This window comes from Falco punctatus, assembly GCF_963210335.1.
Source record: "Falco punctatus genome assembly, chromosome: 6".
NCBI classification, from domain to species: Eukaryota; Metazoa; Chordata; class Aves; order Falconiformes; family Falconidae; genus Falco; species Falco punctatus.
This window is the reverse complement of record NC_137585.1, coordinates 90,892,578-90,918,556: the sequence shown is the minus strand read 5'-3', so window position 1 is coordinate 90,918,556 and position 25,979 is coordinate 90,892,578. Positions and strand designations below refer to the sequence as shown.

The 25,979-nt window shown below is 38.7% G+C and overlaps 1 protein-coding gene across 1 annotated transcript in view; it reads left to right on the top strand.

Annotated features, from left to right (window-relative positions):
- KIF21A (kinesin family member 21A) overlaps positions 1–25,180 on the top strand; it is a 91,014-nt gene extending 65,834 nt beyond the window's left edge. Inside the window, exons 24-36 of the mRNA XM_080391578.1 lie at positions 1,421–1,481; positions 1,701–1,755; positions 3,128–3,345; positions 7,359–7,469; positions 8,030–8,158; positions 9,760–9,798; positions 11,814–11,950; positions 14,378–14,558; positions 14,941–15,105; positions 15,810–15,927; positions 18,468–18,638; positions 21,671–21,870; positions 23,919–25,180. Of these exons, the coding sequence (XP_080247704.1) occupies positions 1,421–1,481; positions 1,701–1,755; positions 3,128–3,345; positions 7,359–7,469; positions 8,030–8,158; positions 9,760–9,798; positions 11,814–11,950; positions 14,378–14,558; positions 14,941–15,105; positions 15,810–15,927; positions 18,468–18,638; positions 21,671–21,870; positions 23,919–24,012 (1,679 nt within the window). The 3' untranslated portion in view covers positions 24,013–25,180. The remainder of the gene's footprint in view (positions 1–1,420; positions 1,482–1,700; positions 1,756–3,127; positions 3,346–7,358; positions 7,470–8,029; positions 8,159–9,759; positions 9,799–11,813; positions 11,951–14,377; positions 14,559–14,940; positions 15,106–15,809; positions 15,928–18,467; positions 18,639–21,670; positions 21,871–23,918) is intronic.
- The last annotated feature ends 799 nt before the right edge of the window (positions 25,181–25,979 follow it).

Below are 25,979 nucleotides of genomic sequence, written 5' to 3'. Positions count from 1 at the left end.
TTTATGTGGGCTTGAATCCAGGATAGAACAAAAAAGAAAATTCGGAGTGCTATTCCTGTGACCCTGCTTTCTTTATAATGTTGTATTTCTGATAATTAAGGTTACATTCTTTAATACAGCAGTTGAACACCTCTGAAGTGCATCATTGTTGCTAGATTGATGTAATGTTCTTGCCTATTTTTAGATGTAGCATACACAAGAAAGCAGCATTTTCCTTTCCTTTTCTTCATTCCTTCTCAGAATTCAGCTGGAAAGTATATGTTTCCTTCCTTTCTCCAGAGTGCGAACGTGCATTTAAAACATCTAGATGGACAAACCTATTTTAGTATAGGTACCCAATACACTGGTTCTGTGCATTACAAATGGTATCTGCTTTCTGGCAGAAATAAAGTAAATAAAGCATCTCTAATAACAAAGAAGAGATGTAATGGAATGTCACTAGGAGGTTATTTAATCCTTAAAATTTCATGAGTATGTTCAAAAACAAGGGACTTTGCTTGCAAGAATGCTTTACGTGTGTCCCTTAAACTTCTTAAAATGTACTATTCGAATAATATGCAAGTTGAGGGATTTGCTTACCCAGCTGTTTGGAATTGATTGTACATATGTACAATGGACTGATTGTCACAGCTTAATGTTTTGCACTGTTTGCATGCAGACGTTTAATCTGATGTCTGATGTTAGTGAGACGCATGCTGCTTTTGTCTTTTGTGGGCAGGTTTGTGTACCCATTTTACTTCAGGAGTATTTCTACTTAACGGCTTCATTTTACAGTTTACTTCAATACAATTAATCTCTTTTTTAGGAAGCAATTCTATAGCATTGAATGGTGGCATCATCCTGTTTTGAAATCTAAGTGCATATATACTAATAAAATGCTTGCTTCTTGTCATCCCAAATGGTGCTGTTCTATATAAGCTGAGGCTGAGCCTCTGCTCAGTAGGTATTTAAAAATACACTTGTTTTTTTTTTTTTCATTATACCAGGCTGATTCTGTCTTAGAGCAAGATTATTACAAAAAAAGAGGAGGAAGAGACATCCTTGCTGTTTTACATCCTCTTTCTTCCGTGTCTTGCAGTTAGTGTCCTTTGCTTTATCTCCTTTTCTTCCAAATTTCCTTCTAGAATTTATTTCTGGTCTTCTGTCATTCCCATTGCTCTGGTACAATAGATAGAGGGCCACATTTGGCACAGTATGCCTACTTGTATGATTTATTTAGATTGTATGAAAAATCTTAGTTTAGATACCAGGAAAATTCAATAGGGACTGGCTAGCAAATGTCAAGATGTTTTGAAAATACCTACCTTTTATATGCTGTCCATCTACATTCAGCATTCTGAGCTGTTTTGTATAGCACTTAAAACCTGCGTGTCTTGTTGTAAACAGAAAGACTAACATTATTTGTTTGGAAATTTTCTAGAAAATTTGGAAGATAGTACTGATGAGGATGCCCCATTGCATAGTCCTGGGACAGAAGGAAGGTAAGCAGTTTTTGTTAACAGGTAACTGGAGCTGGTTCTAGAAAAAATACTGTTACTTCCTTGTTTTGTAACACATCATGTATCCATTAGAAGATACCTCTGAGATTGTTTTGGTTTGTTATACTTTGTCCCCACGATTTCAGTAGACTCAAATAAAAATACGCATTCTGAAAAAATATGACTATTTTCTTTCTAACTGTGATGCAATTTTTCTTTCAGTTCGTTATCTTCTGATCTTTTGAAGCTTTGTGGTGAAGTCAAACCCAAAAGCAAGGTAGGGTGTACGATGATGATAATTCATTTACACATCTTTAAAATGATTCTGTGATTCTATGGCTCTATAATAATCCATACTTTAATGACGCCTTCTGGAGAATGCTCTTGCTTTGCTTTAGGGATATTAATGAACAAAGACATGCAAAAGATGAACTGACATACTGTTAATGTGATTTGTATGTATCATGCTTTTGTGTGATATTTTTCACTGAGAAGCAATGATAAAAATGTACCTTTTCAATATTTTGTGGTTGAGAATTTTTACAATTTTGGGAAGAGATACATTCTCCAATTACTAGCTTTCCAAACTGGAGTAGATTTGCAGTTTAGTATTAGTTAGGCTGCAGTTTAATGTTAATGGCAGTGGGAACTGTGAACAAGCTTATTGTTTATGATTTGTTTCTGTGGTCGTAGAAATCTAAGGGAAGTTTATAAAATAAATACAAGTTTGATCTCCAGGCTCTTAATTACAGTTGTCATTGGGGGAATATATCTAGGCTTGCTGCAGTTTAATGTTAATGGCAGTGGGAAGTGGAAGCATGTGCACTAATTGCAATTTTGCTCCCGAGTTTGCAAAGTAAATAGAAGCTCAGCCTCTGCTCTTCTTACTGCAGTTGGCTTGGAGGAATGCAGCTAGGCTGACTTGCATTATTTGTTGTGTTCGTTGGTGTGCAGCTCTTTGGGCAGTTAAACTGAGGGAGTCTGGTCTGAAAACGTTGGCATAAAATAAATGCTTCATTTCTGTAATGGCTCTGTTCAAACTGGCGCTTTGTCTTTGCAGTGGCCTTTCTTCCCCTGAGGAATAGATGATAATTTCACAGCATCATCACACCTAATATGTATGATCCATTTTTTTAAGAATTGGTGTGTTGCACAAAGCTTAGCTCCTTTGTGAGGTTTTTCCGTTGTTTTCAAATTGTTGAAATGCTGAGTGAATCTTAATTCATGTTGGCCTAAACTACTTTTGACATTAAGAAGCAGAGTTTGTATATCAGAAAAGTCACGCAAATATAATTGTAGCTATTTAAATTTACACTTTGCTTTATTCTCTGCTTTATAACATTTCATTTGGATAAACCTTAGGAGAATAATATTGTGCTCCTGTAGTACTGACAGGCACTTGTAATTGGTTGAAAGGATAACCTTGGAAACTAGCTGTCAAATCAGTGTTTCATGCTGTTGAATTTGACTTGCCTTCTCTGAAATCATTGCCAAAGAGTGGAGGTGAGCTCCTTGATTTTGTTTCCAAAGGTAGTTGCCAAGTCACTGAGGGGGATGCTAATTACCAGCTAGCGATAAGCTTAAATGTAGCACTCTTGACACATACTGTGAAATGTTTAAGTTGCAGCTTGGTTTTTATTTGTCTCCAGGCCCGCCGGAGGACCACTACCCAGATGGAATTGCTATATGCAGACAGCAGCGATTTAGTATCTGACATTAGTGCTGCAGACTCTACTTTGGCTGGCCCTCTTGCATCAGTTGCAGAAACCCAAGAAAGTGGGATGGCTGCTGACACAAATGATACTTCTGCTAGGGACAGAGAGTTTATTTCCCCACCATCTGGCTTACCTTCTAAGATAGGCAGCATGTAAGTTTGGCCATGCTGTACTAATTATCCTTTGCTTTTAAAAAGTGCATGTTGCCAATTTCTTGTAATCTATTATTTTAACTTTACAAAGGAGGTTGACATATTTGAAGCTTACTAAATAATACTGACAAAGCTCCTCCTTCTTTTCTACCACCACCACTCTAGAAAGTATAAATGCACTGTTGTAACGGTTTTCTTACTGAAGATGTAAGTTCTGTTAAGTTGCTTTGTCATAGTAAAATTATTGCAGCCTTGTTTCTAAGTAGTGGGAAAAACCCATCAAGTACCTTGGATACTTGGCATTATTAGCGCTGTGGGAAATGCACGTTCTAGGGAGGTAGTGAGAATCTGCTTAGAATAGCAGACAGATTAAAATAAAAAAACACCCCAAAACATAATGTAGTAATAGTATCTGTATATGGTCCTAATTATTAGGTAGAAACTTTCTGTGAGTCATTTTGTGTGGACCATGCTTAAAATGAAGTAATCTATAACAGTAAATATGCAAGTATAAAGTTGAAAGAAACATGTTGGATATTATGAGTCCTCAAAAATCCTTTCTATTTGCAGGTTACACTTACCTGCAGAACAGTTTTACTAATTCAAAGTAATACTTGACGCCAAATAGAATGAAAAAGATTATTTTTTGTTGTTTTACTTCGGGGCCAGCAGGTCTCTCTCACACTTTTGTTCCACTTGCTTTGGCTGTTGTTTTTATATCTGCCAATATCACTGTTGGTTTTTAGCCATTCAATGCTAGAAACCCTTTTCTTGGCTTTTTAGGTACTAGCTCCTGCAATGCACAAACTCACACGTGAACTGAATGAGCTTGCTACATTCAATGATACAGAAAAACTGTCCCATAGCTGTCTTCATGTTACAGATTCTGGACTTTTTCACTATCTGTCTATCCTATTTGCATAATATGTTTACAGCAGTCTCCATCTAATGTACATTTGCGATTTGTATTATTTTTACTATGTATTTCTAGCATGTGCTTGAGGTGGCAATCATGAACAGTAAAACACTGCTGACAGCATTTATTAACCCATGCTGATGGCTTCAGTGCATTTTACAAATAGAATCTGCTTGGAAGGGATGCTCTTGGGGGTGAGGATAGATGGAGAAACCCACTTGTTGCAGCAGTTTAGTGTAAGATCACTAGAGACATTTGAAGCTTCAAGATTTAAAACATCAAGTGTTATGACCTGGCATCCGAGACTCAGGTAATACCAACTTTTGCCTCACTCCATCTTCTAGAATGTATCCATTTAAGAAAGTGAGCTAGCAATGAGGCAAAACAGGATTTTCCCAAAACTGTGTTCTCTGAACGTAAAAGAATTACGTGCTGGCAGTAAATCAATTCAGTCAGCAGTAGGCTTCACATATATTTTGATTATTTTATTGGTTATCTTTTAGCAGATAAATGATCAAAAATTCCCACAATCGGTCTGAGCTAACTTTTTCAAAACTAGAACTCAGTATGCTTTATACAGATTGCTGATTTTGCTGGTCACTGGTCATTCTTGAAGAAAGGTTGCCTTTGTGAGCCATCTGCCCATCCTGTATGGGCCTGCAGTGCCATCATATCTCTTGTAATAAAACACATTCTTAAGGAGCAGATTGTGGTCTTATCTGCAGTAAACATTATCTCCCTTGTGCCACTTACTGAAGTGGTAGTCAGGGATGTAGAAGCAGTAACAGTGATCCAAAATATGCATTCTTGAAGTAACAGAAATTAATTCCATGATTAGGTGCAAATCTAGGTGTCTGCATATGTACAAACTGCTCCACTCTGGAAACTCCTTGGTTTTCTCAGATCTCTGGTGATTCAGGGAGGTATCTAAATGCACTTGAGCAACAGTTAGTCGGGTTGGAATTCTGTTTACAAAGATGGCTAGTGCTGTTTGCTTTTGATATGCTCAAATTGTCTACACCAGCCTCTTCAGGGTAGAGTGGTCTCCTGTAGGTCTTGTGCCAGCTCTGTTCAGATGTCTGATATCCTGGAAAATCTAAAAGGGCACTGGAAACTTGTAACTGGGTGTGTGCCTTGCTCCTTTTCATTCAGGTCATTGACATCATGCACCATTTTTTTACATCTATGCTTAGAAAGTTCATTCCAGCAAGACTGCTGAGTTTTTAGAACACCTGCATTTCCAGGCTTTCAAAAAGAATTCATGATGATATGATAAAGGTCTTTACACTTTCTTCTGAGGATGTGCCACTGTGGAGTCAGAGATGGAAGACTCAAGGGGCAGGCAGAGAGTGAAGAAGAGGGAACTGGCTGGATGTCTGAGCATGTAGGATGCTGGTGTGAGGCAGAGGAGCTTGGGTTCCAGTTTCTGGTGTGGTTTGTTTAATCTGGTGGGTTCACAGTGGACACGTAGGAAACCGTGGCAGTAGGGACTATAATCTGTTTGTCGTCCTTGCTGAAAGATCTAGCTGTCAGGCTGACCATAGGATTTGCTTTGAGAGCCCAGGACATTTGCCTTCCTAAGTGCATACTGGTCCAGCATTAAAGAGAGGGAGGCAGCGCGTCCTGTTCCACCTCTCTTTATGTCCTTTGCAGAGTATGCCTAGAGGTAAGGGAGGCCTGCAGAGAAATGGGTGCTCTGGCCTTGAGGAGGCAATTAAAGTACACAAAAAGAAGGTGAGAAAGTGTGTTCAACTGCTAGGCTTTTGTGGAAAACCAGCAGGTTATCACTCATCCTCCTTTTTCTGTCTCTTGAAGACTGTCTTGGCACTAGGTCCTACAGGTAGAGCCTTCGCCTTCCAGTTAGGGCTCGTGTTCAGTGTGCATGTGATCTCCTGAGGCAGTCAGTCTCAGCTACTTGAGTCAAGTAGCTGTCCTCATTAAATCATGTTACTCTCCATGCCAGTCCCTGGGTGAATTTTACATAGCATAGCCTTCCTCCCACGGGAAACTGGTGCAGCTTTTCTCATGTGGAGAAGTTGCAGCTAGACAGATCCAGAGCCTGCAGAACTCTGGCCAGATGCTAGTAACTGTGTCAGGCAGGTGTCCTGCCAACTGAACTTTGCTTAATAAAGTTGTGTGGCAGAAAAGCACCTTCAGAATCTGCTTTTTCTCTTTTAGTGAGTTTTTCTGGTCCTTCTATTCATAGAAACATCTTCTAAACACATGACAAAAAGGATAAACCAAAGCAAATGTTGATTTTCTGATTGTTCAGCTAGTGAGAAATGGAGTTCAGAAGAGTGGAAACCATCCATCCAGGTTCCCTTCTCTCTGTTTTGTTTTGGGTTTTTTTTGTTTTTGTTTTGTTTTGTTTTTTAATCTTACTGATGAAATGATGACATTTGGGTGTCAGCATTAATATTGCAGTCCTGAAATTTTTGCTATTTTTAACGGGGACTAAGAGGTTGGGAGAAAGACCACAGTGAGTGTGAACTGGAATTCTTTCAGAGCGAGAACTAGAGAGACCAAGGAGGGACAGAAAGCAAGGAAGAAGGGAAGGGTGGACAAAGAGAAGCAACATTATAGTCAGGCTGTCAATGGGAAATACTTTTTCTCACTTCCTAATTTTGAATGTGATAATGAAACATGAATATGCTAATGCAAAGTTTAATTCATATGTAAGAGTCATTGTGATTCTGTTTTTCATGTCTGTAAGTAGACTATTGTAGATGAAATACGTGGAATCTGCAATTGTAGATCTTAGTCAGAACTCCCATCTTCTCTGTGGTCTAAATTTGAGATGCATACTCTACTGTATTTTTATTTTTTTTCAGTCAGTCTGTTTTATTATCAAATTGGTGAATCTCCTTTGCACATTCAGTATCTGGCTCTTTATATGTTGATGAACTGTGTAGTTAATAAACTTGATGTTTTTTATGGAAAAATGTGAGAACAAATTCAGAGTCTGTAGACTCGAGAGACAGTAATAGATTAAGCACATTCTGAAATTTGAAATCTGAGTGGGAGAATGACAGCTAATGTAAGAAAAACAAGTTTGTAAAGCGCCTTAAAGTGAGATAATCATTGCTTTTACTTTTAGTTCTAGACAGCCATCTCTGTCAGAGAAGAAGATGCCTGAGCCTTCACCTTTGGCAAAGAGAAAAGCCTATGAAAAAACAATGGAAAAGACAAAGGCAAAAGAACAAAAACTGTAAGATTCTTTTAAATTTATTTTCTTTGACATAATTTAAACCTTGGGTGTATTTTCTTAGAAAATAAATTGTGTTTTTCCATTTCTTTAATTCTAGGACAGTTTTTATTGTTGACAGTGAAATTATTCGCTGCTCAACTTCTGTGTGTGGCTTTTTTTTTTTTTTTTTTCCCTAGAGAATTTTTATGTACAATATAACTCAGGAGCAGAGCCCTACAAAACTGTCCTTTGGAGCATTTGCAAATGATTATTTTTTTTTAAAGGAAGCCATCAATTTCTTTAAGGAACTGCAGCTTTGTAAGAATTTCTTCATTTTGCATATGTGTGTTTTCTGCCTGGAGCTTTCAATGTTAGCGCATAAACTTTGAACATTGTGGCATCTTGCACTCTGCAGCAGTTTGTAGTCTGAAGTTTATTACTTCTCTGGGGAATACCTGTAGCTAGCATTATAATTTTATTTATTTGCTTAAGAAAAGAGCATCTAACATTTGAGGCATGTTGCATTTAACTTCTCTAACCATTCATAACCTGTTAAAGAAGATGTTCTTTTTTTCTTGTAGCTCAGATTCTGGAGCCCCAGAGGCTAGTCTGTCACCTCCTACTTCCCCACCAAGCCGGCCCCGTAATGAAATGAATGTTTTTAGTCGTCTTACTGTTTCTCAGGGAAACACATCAGTTCAGCAGGATAAGTAAGTCGCAGATGAAAGCCTCAGCCCCCAACCAGGGAATTACAAAGTGTGCTCAAGTTATCAGTGTAGCATCTGGTAGATATTTTGCCCTTCTCCTGCAAGACAGGAGGAGACATTTCTCATGCTTTCATGTAGTTTTCGAAGAAAAATATTGCAAACCTGTGGAACGGTTGTAAAAATTCAAGAAAAGCAATTTCCTGCTGAACCTTGTTTCCTGTTGTCTAGGCCATGTCTGGTATTTCTAGTTCTAAACCCCAAATAGAAAAGAATGGTAGAAGTCTTAGATGTATGTGTATTTGTGTGCGTGTTTACACTTGAAAATAGGATTTAGCTGACAATATAGGAAGTAGTGCTTTTGACAGTTATTCGGTTACTCCAGCATTGCTCTGAGTGCTGTCACAACAGCACCCTGGAAGGACGGGATGTTGAAATGGATGGAACACAGTTGGCTAGAGATTATCCAAATTACTGAACAGACTGACTTTAGGAGGTGGTCTAGACAAGCAGATACTCGTACATGGTGAAGGTGAAGTTGAACTCGGTTTCCCTGTGTGTTAGGTGTGTCTTGAGAACCTTACTCCAAATTGCAGTGGACTTGGCTTTAGCAGGATCTTTATTGCAGGTTTCAGTACCGATACTAGTGCCACACAGTGCTTATGGACTGCAAGACAAACTTAGAATAAACCTTCAGTTCTATCTGTAGCAAGACGAGGAATTGATCTTACTGGATTATGCTATTTTTTTTATAAAAAATGTTTTTTTTCAGTGGCCTATAGTGTCACCACATACCAGGCAGTAGCTTGCAAGGCTTTCAGTAGTTTAACTGTGCTTGTAACTTCTTCATCTCAGCTATGTTACCTTTATCTTATTGCTAACTCTCACCTAACCCTTTTCATTTTCTCTGGAGTGACTTTGAAATCAAGCTGAAACTGCTGAATCTGTTTGATTTGAGTTGAAAATGAAGGACATCTTAAAACATACTGCAAATATTCATGCCGGGGGGGAATTTTTTCTTCGTGTCTGTTTTCTTTTTTTTTATTTACTTATTTTTCAGTGCTTTTGAAAATGAGAAGTGAAGGATTTTGAACGTAGTAACGTTTGCAAATTGCTGTTCTTATTTCAGTGGGCTGTCAATACATTTAATATTAATATTTTTATGATTAACATTTTACATGTTTCTTCTACACTTAACAGGCATCGATGTTCAAAATTTTTTTTTCCTTTTGATATTTTCAGCAAGTGCTATGTTACGGAGGTTAAATTATGCATCCATCTTCTTTTCCTTTTTTTGACTTCTGTAAGAAAATGTTTAGGAAACAAGAAATGGCTCAGCTGGTGTTACTCCGCTTCTTGGGCTGAGACAGTCTGCCAGGGTAACTTACTGCTGAGAGTGTTATTTTAAGATTATTTTTCCCTGCCAACCCCCACCCCCAGTATTATCATGGATATAAGGTATACCCTGAGCAATGCTGCATACTGTATGTGGATTTGCATTGCTTTTCTGAATTGGCCATGCTGTTGTTTGTTCTTCTCGTATGGAGGCATTACTTTGCTGATACCTATATTCTTTCTCCTCACAATTCCATCACTGTTGATTGTAGGTCTGATGAAAGTGATTCCTCTCTGTCGGAGGTACACAGGTACTCTGTCTTTCTCTTTTCTGTTTTCTTGGCATCTGTCACTGAAGTTATTCCAGTTCTTAGGAAATTTCATTTGGCTGCATGAATTTTCCTGATACTTGTGCTTTGTGTCTTTTTTTGCTTTTGCCAGAAGTTAAAAAACGTGAAATTTTGGTCAAGCATGTCTCACCCCTCTCCTCTTTTAGGGTGTTTTTATTGTTGTTGAGCATGTCAGGTTTTTTCTTTTTAAGTGAATTATGGTGTAAAGCTTTCCTTAGACATATTCTTTCCCTCTTCGTTTTCTTTAAAGAAAAGAGGGGCAGACATTTTCTTTAAGTTTTATATGCTTCGCTCTTTATTTTTCTTGTTCAGTTGTATGCTTTGATCACTAAAATGAAATTCCAGTGTAAATAAAAATGAGTAAGTATTTTATTACATCTTTTTGACAGAACATACAGAGGCTTAAGAGATGAAAGAAATGTCCCCTGTCATGTTCCCAAACTGTGGTTTAGGATTTTGGTCCTTAGTGAAAAATCAGTTTATCAAGAGAAGGGCAGTCAAAGGGCTAATAATAATGTGATGGTGGCTTTGTCAGGTTATTGGCGCAGTCATAGCATTTTTTTGTGTGTAGATTTCAGAGCACTGCACTTAGGTAGATAAGTAGATAGCTCTGGGACATGTATTTTACATGGCTCATCAAGGAAACGATTGGGTGAGAATAACTCGGTGTAGAAGCAGCATGATCCACCAGGGAATACTACAGAGAAAACCATTTTAGTTTTGTATGATGTTAGAAAACAAAAGCACAGTGACCTAAATTAATAATAAATTGTTCCTGTATTCTTGAAAGCATAAAAAGGTGCAGATTAAAAGGTGAATGCCTTTCCAAAATGAGGAAGTTAATGTCAAACAATTTAAGGCAAAATTAGTAAAATCTATAAAAGGATAGTGGGGGAGTAATGAATTATATGAATGAAGATGTCCTGAGCAGTAAAAATGTATAAAATAATAATTTCTAAGACTATACTGGATAAACCATCTACTTGTCACGAAGTTAGATTGTATCATGAAGGGCTTTCCTTCCTGTAGCAAGCTTCTGAGCAATATTATGGAATTTTTACATTTTCCTAAAACATCTGACACACTTTTTTGTGAGAGGGGGCTATGTCTTTGTTCCTTTTCCTCACAATTGTGTGTAATCCCCAGGAAGGCATCACAGCGAGTCTTAACTGCAAGCTGGTCAGATAACAGCATTGTGTTGCATGTTTTTGGCATTACTTTGAGGCTTTTCTACACTTCACAGAAAGGATTGGGGTTTGTGTGTGTGTGCAGTTGTATGCATGGGATTTTAGATTGCTAATAGATTTTGGTTCGGTGATGAATTCTGGTGGGGGTTTTCCAGGCTGAGTTACAGTCTTTTGGCATCACCACAGAGCTAGCTACAAATCCCCAGGAAGATTCCTTTGGGGTGTCTGTACTCCAACCATACTCCCTTTTAGCCATTTGAGTACAAGTGTGGCATTGGGTACAGGGTGCATTAGGAAACTTCGTCAGGCACACAGATTAGCAGCAGTTCTCCAAGCCTGCTTATAGAAGGCAGTCGATGTGAAATGCCTGCCGAGTTTGGAGTTGGCAGTGTACATTACACTTAGTCCACTTTTCAGGCATGCTATTTAGACTGAGGTGTCTTTATGGTATTTGCAATCTTAAGGTTGGTCCTACGCATTCAGGGGCTTTGAGCATCCTGGTTTTTTCAGCACTATGCAGACTTTCCCATGTAGCCAACGTTCAGCATCTTGTTGTCTTTTCGTTTGTTTGTTTTTGTATGTGACTTCCTCTAACTGATAGTCCAGAATTGACACTTGTTGAAGCTAAATAGTAAAAATCCTTACATAGTTTATGAAAGACATTCAGCTGTTCTACACTTAAGTGTAAGAAAATTAGGTTAATTTTTCCTTACGTCTAAGTAAATTAACTTTATCTGTAACTATTACTATGCCCAGCTCACGTTCTTTTTTTTTTTTTTCTTCCTTTAGGGGGATAATTAACCCATTCCCTGCTTCAAAATGCATCCGATCATCCCCACTTCAGTGTATCTATACAGCTGAAGGACATACCAAGGCTGTGCTTTGTGTTGATGCAACTGATGACCTTCTCTTCACCGGATCTAAAGGTTGGGCAAACTCCATCCATATGTGCTGCCTACAGAGGCTGCTTTGACAACTTGGGTTATTGTGAAATTCTCAGTTTGTGCTAGTGCTGTAAACACAGAAAATTGTAGGGATCCATTTTTGAAACATAAGCTGAAGAAAGGTTTACAGTAATTTTCTACAGGGTTTTCATTCTGATGTGTAGTATTTGTAGTGGAAAAAGTAACTATCAAGAATAACATTAATATTTGTTGAGTGATATGATGGAACCAATCATGGTAGTGTGCACACGTGATGTGCTGTGCAATTTGATAGCCTCAGGGTAGAGGGTAGAGGTGGGAACCAGCACATCTTTGGCTGTGCTACCTACAGAATTTGAATAGAATTCATGTCATAGTTGATTTTTCAAGTAGAGCTAAGAAAGTCTTCTGCTTCCCCTGTGCATCTTGTTGCCTGTCTCTTGTGGGTGTAAGCATTGTATGGCTGCTGTAGGAGAGGATGGATTTTTAGTAGTCACAAAATTCCTTACTGGATGGTGCAGACATTCTATGAACGCTTCAGGGTGGTAGAAACAGTGTTTTGGAAAATGTTTTCTTCTTTCTTTCCTGTCTTTGGTGACTTTCCATTGTAGTCACTCGGTTTCGCTCGAAGGTAACATAACCAGACATCAGTGGTCATTGATGAACACCTTTTCTCATGAACACCATTTTTAACATCACACACAAAGGTTTTTTTGAATGTTTTCTTTTTCTCTGGGCCTTTTTATACAAGTCATTTACAGTAAAGGACTTGCTATATTCTCAGTTGTGCAGCTGAAACTGTGGCAGACTCTTCTTCTCCCAAATAGAACCTGTGTGATAATTTGTGATTTCTTTTTTTTTTTTTTTAATTTCTTTGACGCATCAAAACTAAGGTGAACTAGAGTGGTGGCTGGGGAGAAGTTAACACCTACTGACAGGGAGACTCATTTCACTAGCTGACAAAAGAACAAACTGAAGTTTCAGGGCATCCTTTTTATGCCTATATTAACATAGTGATAACCCCGTCAGGTCTTCCACTGCTAACGTTCAGTTATGGTTTCTGTGGCTGTTCTACTACCTGGCTGTTAAAAACACCAAGACCAACTCTTTACAGTGAATTGGTAAACTTTTGGTCTTACAAGTTTTAAGCTAACATTTCAGCATTTGTGCAAGAGTATACAAATGCCAAAAAGGACACACATTTAGTTTCTGTAAATGTCGCTTAGTTGATTTGTATTGAGATTTTGTATTTAGTGGCTATGTGGGGGGAAAAAAAGACTTTTCAATTTTTTTTATATTACAACTAGATTTGTGTTGGTTGTTTTTTTTTAACATATGGATGCTTGCAGGTGTTTTAAATATTTGCTTTTTCAAGTCATTGCTAGCTTCCCATACTTAGGGAAGAATTATTTCTGTATATATTTTGGTAGGGGATATGTTTACAAAGTACGCTTGTACTCAAGAGCATAGAGAGCTGTTTATTTAAATAAGATTAACTCTTTTGGAGATTGTTGCTGAAGCAGAAAGTCTGAGCTCACTGATATCACATAATACTAGCAGCCTGTGCCAATTCAGGAATTGCAATAAGCTCTCAGGTGCCTTGCAGATATTAGGCTTTGGTCTTGATAGCTGGTATTTTTAAAGTGGCTGACAGTTCTTAGTATACTTACCACCTTCATTCCGTTATAAATACTGTCTACACATGAAGCTTTCTTTTCATCCTTCCAGTACTTACTCCAGTAAAAAAGTATTTTTAAAGTATATGGAGTGATACAGACATGGTGCAACAAGGAGAGTTTCCTGTGCTTTCCATTTGTGGAGGAACTTCGATGTGTTTGGGATATTGGTGCACAGAAGGTCACAGTATTTAAATTGTTTGCTACTGAATGAAAACTGTGACTAAAGAACATATGCTGGGATTTTGAGAGGTTCCTAAAGCACTGAGTAGTTTGGACCCCTTCTCACCTTTGTAGTTTTGTTGTGACAGTCAGCACTCTGTCATGCTGAGCCTCAAAACCCCTCCTGAACTATATAGTTGATGAATAATTCTTGAATTAAAAATTTGATTCTTCTCTTGATTTGTCATCCAAACTTTACAGCCTCTAAGCTGTGTGTAATTTTACTTCATTTTCCATGAGATTGAATTTTATCCTTTTAAAATGCTATAGGAGCTAATATGCAGATCTTGCACGCACAACATTTGATGATTAACCTTGTTTAGTTTTGATGATCGTGCCCATGTGTATTCTTTAAGACCTATTTAATTTAGTTGTTTTTCTACAGTGCTTGCCTAAAATGTAGCGATATGTATGAGTACAAATGAATGCACATACTTTCTTAAAAATTAGTGATTTTGGGGAAAACATGAGATTTTTCTGTTTGTTTCTTTTTTTAAATTATTTTTCCTCCTTTCTGTTTGCCTTTATTTAGACCGTACCTGTAAAGTCTGGAATCTGGTAACTGGACAAGAGATTATGTCTCTAGGGGGTCATCCAAATAATGTTGTTTCTATAAAATACTGCAACTACACTAGCCTGGTCTTCACAGTCTCAACCTCCTACATCAAAGTGTGGGACATCAGAGACTCTGCTAAGTGTATTAGGACATTGACGTAAGTATGCTAAACCTGAAATGCAAAGAGTTCAAATAAGTCTTAATTTTAGATAGATTTTATTAGATTTAATTCAGTAGTGCAGCAGAGTGTAATTAAAGTACACTGTTTCTTGGGGCTGTAAGCTTTCTTTACATGTTCAGGCTAAGTCAGTATGGGGCACTGGGAATATATGGAAACAAAACAAATTGCATCCATACTTACAGTGTTTTATCAAATGTTCAGTATTCATAATTGCCATATAGCTTTTTAGCTTAGGTAAGTAGGTTTGGTTTTAAATCGTGTGCAAAGCAGGGAGAACAAAATGTAGGGTTTATTTTGGATTTGATTTTTTTCCCCCTTTCACCCCCCCCCCCCCCCTTTTTTTTTTTTTTTTACTCAGGTCTTCAGGCCAAGCGATGCCTGGTGATGTCTGTTCGGGAAGTACTAACAGAACAGTCGCAATCCCAGCTGGAGAGAACCAGATCAATCAGATTGCACTAAATCCAACTGGCACGTTCCTCTATGCAGCTGCTGGGAACTCAGTGAGGATGTGGGACCTGAAAAGGTAGTAAGCACCAGCAGAAGAGAATGTTCTTTAGGTGGTTATATGTGCATATGAAACAAAGTCAGCGCATGTGAAACAGTCAATGAAGTGTTTACTCTCTATGTAATGTCCATAACCTGGGCAAAGTGTGGTCAAGATATGGATCAACTAATCCATAAGAAGCTGTGGTGGTGAACTGAGATAATGAAGGTGCTCATGATTTCCTCTTGTGTTAAGGTTATGGTGAATCATTTCAGGAAAAATTATTGGAAAGCACAAGGTTTTGTTTGACAGGCACTATAAAACAGGCTCTTGTAAGGTGACAGATGCATGAATCCTGACTTGTAATTGTTGATGAGATGATGAAAGCCAATTGATGTAATATAATATGGGGCTATGATAGCCACACTATATAGCACTTTTCCAAACAGAACCTGCACCCAAAGAGTGTGTTCAAAATACAGAGAATGCTTTATGGGGTCTGATTTGTCTTTAGTTTTCATTTTTTAAATTCTTATTTTACAGAAATAGAAGGTTTTGTTTACATTTAACATAATTTTACATTTACCCGTGGACAGGAGCAATAGCATATATGTAAACCGGAGGACGAGTAGTGAAAACATAGGGGAAAATAAAAAGCTCCATTGTGGCAGAAAGTGTGATATAGGTTGTATTGAATACATGGGGAAAATAACAAATCCTCATTTCTTCTCTTATCCTTGAAGATTTCAATCTACAGGAAAGCTAACTGGTCACCAGGGCCCTGTTATGTGCCTTACTGTAGATCGAATTTCCAATGGACAAGATCTTATTGTCACTGGTTCGAAGGATCATTATATAAAGGTAAACCGTTAGTATTTGCTTATTTTTTTTAATTCTTCACATCAGCATGGGGCGCATGCTTCAGCGGAAATCGCTCACATCTCCATATCTGATACATGATAGCCAAGATGGAGGTTCTTTCATCAGTTACAGATTGAGTAATGTTCAGTCTCAATAAACATGTATCACTTCAGCACTATTTGAATTTCATGATGGTACGTGGATGAATGGTTGTCAATAGTTAATTTTTTTCTTAAACCCCAGTAAGGTGGACATCAGATGTGTGAAGTTTTGAAGAAATATTCATAATACCTACTCCTAAGTAACATTTAGCTCTTGGAAAGTATCTTAAGTCAGTACCTCTCTTGGAGTGCAAGACCCAATCGCTTCAGCAGAGACACTCCATGTGCTCCCCACAGAAGAGAGTGGGATCTAGCGCAGACTCTTGCTGAAGTGTTGCCTGAGTTCTGAAGTGGGGAAAGAGAAAAAGGTCAGCGCATCTCAGCAAAGTGCCCAGTCTATTTGGTTGTATTCATTAGCGCGCAGGCTGCTCGGAGTTGTGTTCAAAGCATAGCCAGTGGTATTACAATACTTTCCTACTTCTTGGTATTATGTATTCACTCAAGGATAGGGAATCTGACTGGGGTGGGGTGAGAGTCTGGTAGTTTGTGTTTTGGTTTTTTGCTTGGTTGGTTTTTGGTTTTGGCCCATCTCAGCCAGTGAGTATTTGAACCCACAGGCTCCTGCTTCTCAGGACTATGCCCAAACCACCAGCCTATGGGAACTATACCTCATCTTCCTCACAAAGCTGACCCTCATGCTGCAAAGAACATGTGATTCGTGAGGCTAAGCAAAGAGTGAACAAGAGACCCTGGCTTGTTGTGAGGGGGTACCCTTCATTCTGGTCTTACGCTTCTCACACACTGCGTAAAGTGTGTAAACACAGCTGGGAGCAGAGCAGGAGCCAGAACCTGAGTGAGCTTTCTCACTGACCTGGGCTTTCTCTTTTTGACATTATCCTGCAATTTATGGATGCTTGGCTGTGCACTGGGCCAGCCTCAGAAGTCTGCCTGGGAGGTGGGTGCATAGCTTGATGGTTTGGGCGGTGGATTTGTATCTTATCAGCAGTTCCTATGGTTAGAGGCCAGATGATTCTTAGGCAGTGGGGCTACAGAGAGGCACTCTAATAGCTGCTTCTCTGCACAGCTCAGAATATTGAGTTAGTTAAGAGCTACACTGGCACAACTCCTGGCACAGTAATGAGTGTAGGACCTCAGTGGGGACAACGGGATGTGATCGTGTAATGCAAGTTTGTCATGCTACCAACTCATGTTGGCAAACAAGGAGGTGGAAGGGCTTTTGGAAAACTCTTGACTTGTACCACTAGAATATCCAGGAATATTTCAGCCGTGTATATGTGCTGCAGAGTAGTAGGTGTTCTGCAAGGTGAATGCCTCCAGAATTGTTAAGCCAAACAAACTAAACAAAATAGTTTAGTACATAAATACAAACTAAATGACCTGTATGTGCATGGTCAGTGCAGCAGTTAGGGAATTCTCAGTACTCCTCTACATGGGTAGGTCCACCGGGGGTAGTAGGACTGGTCACAGATACTGCTTTCCACTGCCCCAGGAAACTACTGTCCTGTCTACTGAGCCAGGAATATTAGTCACCTCTAAGTACCTGATTTTTCTGGTGTGTCACTGAACTCTTCTGTTACAACTGGAACTGATGCATGTTAATTCAATGGGATAACTTTTAAAATAACTTTAACTCACTTAAGGTATTCTTTTACACTACCAAGCTGTCCCTTTTTTACTGCCAGGCTTGTTCATTTTAAAAGGTCAATGAAGAGCAAATAACAGGGGATAAAGTCTGCCATTTGCTTGTGAAACAGAGGTAGCGGTTTAAAAAGTTATGGCTCATCTGTTCCCCTCAGCTCAGTCTAACTGGCTGCGTTCTGGCTCGGTACAATGGAAAATGAAACGGGGTTGCTTACACTGCTGCTCTGGGGACAAAGACCTGATGGGGTCGATTATGTCTCAAATTGTTAAACGGCCTCACTTAAAGAATCTGTTTTAAGATACCTGATTCTTGGAGCACAGGCAAGGAGAGAGGTGTGTCTAGTCCATGGAAAGCATCAGCATGTAATGGTGTGTAATCCTTGCCAAAACACCTTGTCCAGAAAAATGTATCTGTGGCTTTTCCTGCAGCTGCCTCTGCAGTTCTCCAGTGTGAGTCATGTTTCCCATGCTCAGGCATGAGCTTTGTTTCTCTAGCCCACCACATGGTGTATGTATAAACTCTTCCTATATAATCAAATATTAGCACTTCCCGGAGCAGTCTTCTCTGTAGTCGGTGAAGCGTTCTTGCTTCAGGCAAGAGGTAAAAGAGGAGAAAGGAGTGGTTCTGGTAGGTAAATTCTGATAAATATACATCACGATACAGTGACCTGTAATAACACTTTCCAAGTTTTTCCTCTAAAGTTGTTCACTGCATGTCTTCCAAGCTGGTTAGGTGGCAGATAATTTTGCTTATATTTGATTCTTTATTTATTTTAGATGTTTGATGTGACTGAAGGGGCTCTTGGGAGTGTAAGTCCTACACACAATTTTGAACCTCCTCATTATGATGGTATTGAAGCACTTGCTATTATGGGAGACAACCTTTTTAGTGGCTCCAGAGATAATGGAATTAAGAAATGGGATTTGACTCAGAAAGACCTTCTCCAGGTAATGGAAAAAATATCATGCGGCTAATGTGACAGTCGTGCTGTAGAACTGTTTTCAGGCTGTGCAAATGTTCCAGCTCATACAATGACTATTCACCGAGATACTGATGTTTTTAATGGGGAAGGCACAGAACACTAAGAAAGAAATTGAAAATGTACTTGATCTTTACACAAGGACACAGGTGCTTTTCTTTTCAGTGTATGTAGCGTCAGGAAATTCTGATGAAGTAGTTAGCCCTGTTTTACCTCTGAGTATGTGGGTTTTGGTTTTTTGCTTCAAAATGAAGGCAGCACTTTCCTCCTTTCTGATTGGAACCATCAGATATCATCCTTGCCGTTCACAAGTTGGTAAATTTTGGACTGGAACTCATTAATGACAAACAATGCTTTAAATTAGGCTGCAGAATATTTTCCTGTGGAGAGGGTTGACAATACTTACTCCACCCCATCTTTTTTGTGGAAAGCTTACTCCTTAGATCTGTTTGTCTTGTTTTACAATGCATATATTATGTAACATATACAGCACACACATAAAATCTGTTTGCTGTTGGAACATATTTGCTGTACGTTTTAATTGTCAAAAGAAAAAAAGGGCCGTGGGTCTAAAAGGACCTTGAATCCTGGGAAACTTTGAAATTCATTGAATTTGTTTGATATGGATAATTTTTTGGTTTTTACCTACCTGCAAAACAAAAAACCCAACTCAAGTTCTTTTAGATCTTATGAGAGGTTGTTGAGATAGAGATACAATTATTTAAGTTGAGACTGTGTGAGAAATGGAAGGCAGAAAAACAAATGCCAGAAGATATTGCTGTGTTTGCAAAGATTTGGTTAGATACCAGTCATTTAATAACTGGGGGGGGGAGGAGGAGCATGTCTCTTATGTGCATTTAATGTGCAGACTGATAGGAAGGAAACAAATAGAATATTAAAGTTTTGGGACGTGAAAGAATAGCGGACTTGTCACCTTAAGACGAAAATTTCTATATAGGCATACTTAGTATTCCATAAATGTACGAACTTTCTTTACCTTCTTTCAAAATTGTGCTATTGGGTGCCAGTTCCTTTTCAGAATGCTATTAAAACTTCACAGTTAAAATAAGGATTAAGACATTCAGCTTCTTACAGAAAATTTTCCCTTGTCCGTATTAGGATAGCTACCCTCATATCTGTCTGTCTAGGAAGTGTGCTAAGCAGCTTGTTAGTAAAAACAGGAGGACCACGGGAACAGGAAAGATTTTTTTTATTTTTTATTTTTATTGTCAGAATTACTTTACTAAAGTTGTAAGAAGCATCTTCAGTCTGGCATTTTAGGCTTCTTAAAATATTATGCAATGTGCGTTTTTGCTGTTGCAATTAATTTAACATCAGGAAGAATACAGGGGCAGGGGTGAAATAGTATGTAACAGTGGACTAGTTGTATTCCTTATTCTCCTTTTGATATATCTGCATTTCATAATTTCTATACTTCATGTTCCCCTGTTTATTTCTTGTTTTTAAAAGTGGAACTTGATAAAAATGATCTCACGCTTCCTTCTTTCTTCTTATTTTTATAAAGTGGTGTGTGTTTTTCAAGGAGGTGAGACTAAAGCATTTGACAAAACAACATGAATTTTTATTCACTGTTTCTTTCAGGGAATGAAGAAAAGTGCTGTTACTTTTGCTAATCCTGGGCTGATTCAGGGTAGAAGGGCCCACTGGAGGTCACACAGTGCAAAGTTGGCCCACTGGTCCAAGCAAGGCCAACTGTGTAGTTAGGTCTGGTTACTCAAGGCCTTGCCCAACTGAGTTTTCAAAATCTCCAAGGTCACAGATTGCACAGCTGCTCTGGGTGACCCATTGCACTCCTTAAATTATTCTTGTATTAATTTCCCCCTCACTCATATCCAGTCAGAATTTCTGTTGTTGCAACTTGCTTTTGGTGCGTACACCCGAGGGTTTCAGACAAAGGAAAAAAAAATAATCCTGAAATAGAGCTGAGCTGCTTTAAAGCACAAATGCTAACATTTCAACAGAGGTCCTGCTCTGGCATGCATGTGTTAAACAAGTCTGATCCTCTATAATTGATGAAAATCACTTAATAAACATGCTAGTCATCTAATTCTCTTGGTGTTACACATCCCAAGCCCCAAAACAGTGCTGTGACAAAATTAAGATTTGTAAGAACCATTCTCCCTCCCGGCCTTTTGAAGTGCTGCAGGACCAGGACAGCAGTGTTGCGACAGCAGTGTGTATTACAGATAAAAAGCCAAGATCATCCTAGAAAGCTGAATGTACTCCATAATATGAGCAAGGCAGCAAAGCAAAGCAGGTCCTACCAAACTGAACGGAAGAGCTGTTCTTGGTCCCCTTAAAAGACAGCAAACTTGGGCTATTATTGCCCCAGCGTTGGTACCAAATGGATGTTGTTCTCAGCTGGTCTGTGCAGCATTTTACTTTCTGAATTGGCAGCAAAATGCTAGTGTCCTTCCTCAGTAAAGAATTAATGTATTTTTGTGAAGTGCTACATCACCAAATCAACTCATAATGTGTAATGGGAGAAGAAGAAAGGAGAAGGGCAAATATAGAAACAGTTTCTGTCTCCCTGGTGTATTTTTTTGAGCAGTATTTTGGATTTTCTTTTTGTGTGTTTTATAGCTGTTTTACAGGCAGACTTGAAACATATACAGAGACCACGTGTTCAAATATACGTTCAAATATGCATTTGAACATATGCAGATTTAGCATTATCCCAACATAATTTCAGTTCCACGTCAGGTCAGTTGTGCATATTGGATTTTCTTCTTGTTTTGCAGTACTATTTCACAAAGAGAAACAAACCTGTGGCACAGGAGTAGCCTCATGGAAGATGGCACCCTCCTTCCTCTAAGGGAGGAGAACCCACAGGGCTGGGGTATACCCAGAGTCACGTGGCAAATCTGCTGCAGGACAGGAGTCAGGCTTAGAACTTGGGATTTTTCCATTTCCGTGCTGGTTTCTCCAGAAGTTTTTGCAGCCCTGTGAGACTTGCCTGCCTTCTCTTTTTTTTTTCAGCAAGTTCCTAATGCTCATAAAGACTGGGTGTGTGCTCTTGGCTTGTTACCCAGCGCTCCGGTTCTGCTCAGCGGCTGCAGAGGAGGCACCCTCAAGCTCTGGAATGTGGATACCTTTGCACCCATCGGGGAGATGAAGGGACACGACAGCCCTATAAATGCAATCTGCACCAACTCCAGCCAGATTTTCACAGCAGCAGAGTGAGTTTTTCTTCTCCATGAATCTTTCTTTTCTGTAGCTCCTGCTACAGTTCCATTCACGCAAATGCATTTAGGAGATCTTCAGTTCTGTAAGTCACTTCATAGCAAGCGTGGGGAGACGTAGTCCATGCCCCTAAATGCTAATAATCTACTGCAGTGATCTCTGAAGCGGGGTGCATGCATGCATAACATGATCCACTGGGGCACAGGAAGAAAATATTAGAACTTCAGTGGAGTACATGTGTGTAACTTATAAATCAATAAATACACGAGGGGGTGTGCTCGAAAATTTTTTTAGTGGTGGGATGCATGATCAAAAAAGTTTGGAGAGCACTGGTCTTCAGGATGGCAGGGAGAATCTGGAAGTAGTTGAGAACTTCACTAGTTTGTCTCTGCAGCTGGGTGATTTACTGCTAGGAGATTCTTGACCTGTGGGAATTTTTCTAAAAGCTATAGAATGTGGTTGTTTTTTTGGGTTTGTCTGTTTTTAAGTGCTGGTGAATAGCAGAAGCTTTGCAAGCTATCCTATTGTCCTTTAAACACCTTGATTTGAATATTGGCTTCCTTAGTGAAAGCAAGAAAATTGAGAACCTGAAACCTCAGGGAACTTAAGCAAGAAAAATACCTCATTCTGGAGAAAGTGCAGGACAGCAGCTGAGCCCACTTAGTGACATAGTCTGAGCACAGGAGAGCTGTCCTGTTATCTTTTAGTGCCAATTGTGGAAGTTTCTGGCCTTCTGAATTGAAAGCAAGTCTTTATGAGTCGAAGCGGCATTTCAAAGTTGCCAAGTTTCCATGTTTGGTGGCTGATTTTTATGTTTAAGCCTTAATAGATTGGGGTAGAGACTTCAAAACTTGTCTCTGTTTGCCTAAAAATTATGGTTAAGTTTAGAACATACATGCATCTGAAATTTATTCTGTATTACTAGCGAAAGACAATCCCAGCCTCTTGGCACTTATAACATTCTGATGAAGGTCTACAGAGCTTAGGGTATTCCTGACATTGTGCAGTGATGTGAAGGCACAAGTCAGAAAAACTCTGTACTGTGATAAAGTCTGTCCTGATTGCTGCCCCCTGGCTTTTTCTGAGGTGGTTATTTAAGGAACACGAGTCAATATTTGTTAGTCACAAAAGTAAATGTTTATGAGAAACTCTTAAGTTCTACATCTCTTTCACAGGATAAATTGCTATTTCACAAGACTAATTATTTTACTTTTTAATTATGATAATAGAGCTTTGTAACACAGTCCATCTGATAATTTATTTACACATACTTTAAAATTGTGTAAATAGTGGTGCCAAAAGTGCAGAATTATAGCATACCCTTTCTGGGCTTCTGAATACCAGCTCACTGTTACATGCTTTCCAGCACCTGGCAAAGAGTTTTAGGGGTTTTTTGGGGGGTGAGGTTAGGACTTTGTATCACCTTGTGGTTCTGTGCTTTTTTTACCTTTTCTCATTATAGACTGGCACCTCTTGTGCAGATGGAGCAGGTTTCAGGTCCTGTTTGATTTACCTCGTTGTAATTTTTCACACTTTTTTAATGGCAGGAAATAGTCTTACCCTGTTGAGCCCGTCTCTCTGATTCTGTAGGCACAGAACTGTTCTGGCTGTTTGCCTGTGGTTTCCTGAGTTGCAAACAGTTACATGATGGAAGCTCTTCTGTGATGTTGTTATAATTAAGCCTATGACCATTAGCTGTATTTTAAAAAAATAAGTAATAGCAGAGTAGGATTTTACTTTTCTGAACATATTAATCCTTGTACTTGTCTAGATAGTTAAAGGTAGTAGCCAGTGCTGTGATAAAGTTCGGGAATCTTAAATGTTGTGCATCTTAGATTACAAAGTCTCCTGGGGCTGAAATTACCCTTGTGTATCCATTAATAATAATTAGTTTCTGAATAATTATTAATAAATAATAATAATATGTCTGAATAAGACGCCCAAGCTATTAAGAAAGCTTCTGGGTTGTGTCCATCCCCGCTCCATCTCTCTCCCTCCCCAATTTAATTACCTAGCTCTAATACTGCTTTGTTTTGGTTTTCAGTGACCGGACTGTGAGGATCTGGAAAGCTCGAAATGTAATAGATGGACAGATCTTGGATACAGGAGATGCAAGTGAAGATCTTGCCAGTAATTGAAATAATGGGGATAAATGAATATATTGATGAATTTGAGGTGCACTCTATGCAGTTTGCTGCATGCTTATTAGGTAAAACACTGATGATGGGAATGAACTGAAAAATAAGAGTGAACTCTTCTACTAGACCTGCTGTCCTTAAAACATGTACTGTATTTAAGAAAAAAATAACCTCTTGGTAACATGCTTGTGTGTCAGTGGTCACATATATATGTCTATATATTATGGCTGAATTTGTGTGTGTATGTACCACTTGCAGTTTAACTGGAAATCAAGTTTTCTCTAATGGCCATCTCAAAGTTATGACCTGGAATATATAACAAAAGTGCTCTGCCGTATTACACTCACAAGTACGATCAGCTGTTTTGCATTTTAGGGTAGCAGGGGAATGATGATGTCTCGGTAATAAGCCTTGGATTACGACAGGCAGTTTCAAGATTCTAAAGGTCGCTTACACTGTTGTTAGGAAGGTAGAGTGAATAAAAGATGGAAAGGAGCTGTTAATGACATATCTATCTGACGTGGCTGTGTCCCGCTAACAGCGAATGCCATATGATTTGTGTTAATGTTAGCATATAACCCTTGTTGACCAAAGTTGTGCAGCTATGTATACTCTGTGCTCAGGACTAGAACTCAAATGCTCATAAATTGGTATGTTTTATTAGTGTTTTGCCTATATTCTGTAATGACTAGGTGTTCTTAATGTCATGACAGAAATGTATCTTAATCTATTTTTCTTATCGATTTGTTTCTATCATCTCACATTTTCTTTTTTGAAAGCAAGATGTCTTTCCTTTTTATCTAATTTTATATGCTGCTAAATGTATTTTAAATACACTGTTTTGCAGACCTTGGCTTTGAGAACTGAACCACATGTATTGGAAAAAAGCTATGTAAATAGATGGTTGTACAAAGAAAATATCTTATCTTGTGCCTGTATGACTTTTAAAGCTCTTAGAGCGTGGATATTGAGAGAGGATGTATAATTTACCCAACTTCTCTGAATATTAATTTGTAAATTCTGCAAACTTAAAAAAAGTAGATTCGGATACAGTGTTTGGATATTGAGGGGTTTTTTTTGTTGTTTTTTTTTTTTTTTTTGTTGGGTTTTTTTCCCCATAAAATATCAGTCTGTAAATTATAGTTTACGTAGGTAACACTTAAATAAAGAGGTGAATGTGAAATACTTCTCTTTGCCTTTTTCATCATAATTCCTTATGAAAAAGTCACTTCCCTTGCAAAGGCCCCGAATATAAAATGCACAGTTTTACACAATACAGTAGAATAGCTTGCTGAGTAGTATAGCCCATAGGTTGTTCTGGTATCCTGTGCCTGCATTCTTGTTGGCCGTTATTTGTGTTTTGATAGTACTTAGGAAGCCTAGTAGGATTCCCTGGTACTAAGTACTGTACAGACTTCAAACGAAGCAGTGGCTCCTGTTCCTAAGAGATGACAGTTCTTACCTTATTACATATGGTCTGTCAAAAAAAGAAAAGTTCTGATGCCTCTTACTGATCTTAGAGGAATTATTTCCTTCTCAGCTCAGCTCGAAAGGAAGTGAAAATGCATACTGCTTGTGGTTTGAGGTTGTTGATTTATTCCAGGTTTTAGCAGAAATGAGTAATGATACATATCGTTAAGAGCAGCGTACAGGTTAGTTAAAATAAACAGCAGCAATACCAATTAGTGTTTATCTGTCCTGCTTATTGACTGCTTGGGTGTACACACAGAAGACTGGGGAATCATATCACAACTTTGAGCAAAAACCCCAGTGGCAAAGGGGATTCACATGCAAGACTCACATGAGGGGCTTTGTGTGCATGGTGGAGGGTCCCTGTTCTGCCTGGCCTGATGGGTGAAGGCCACCCGCTGTCCCAAGCTACACAAATGATGCCAACAGCTTGGCGACCCGTGGTTTTGGAGCTGAACACTCATGGTTGTCATCTGGGAACCCTGGGTGGCTGCGGT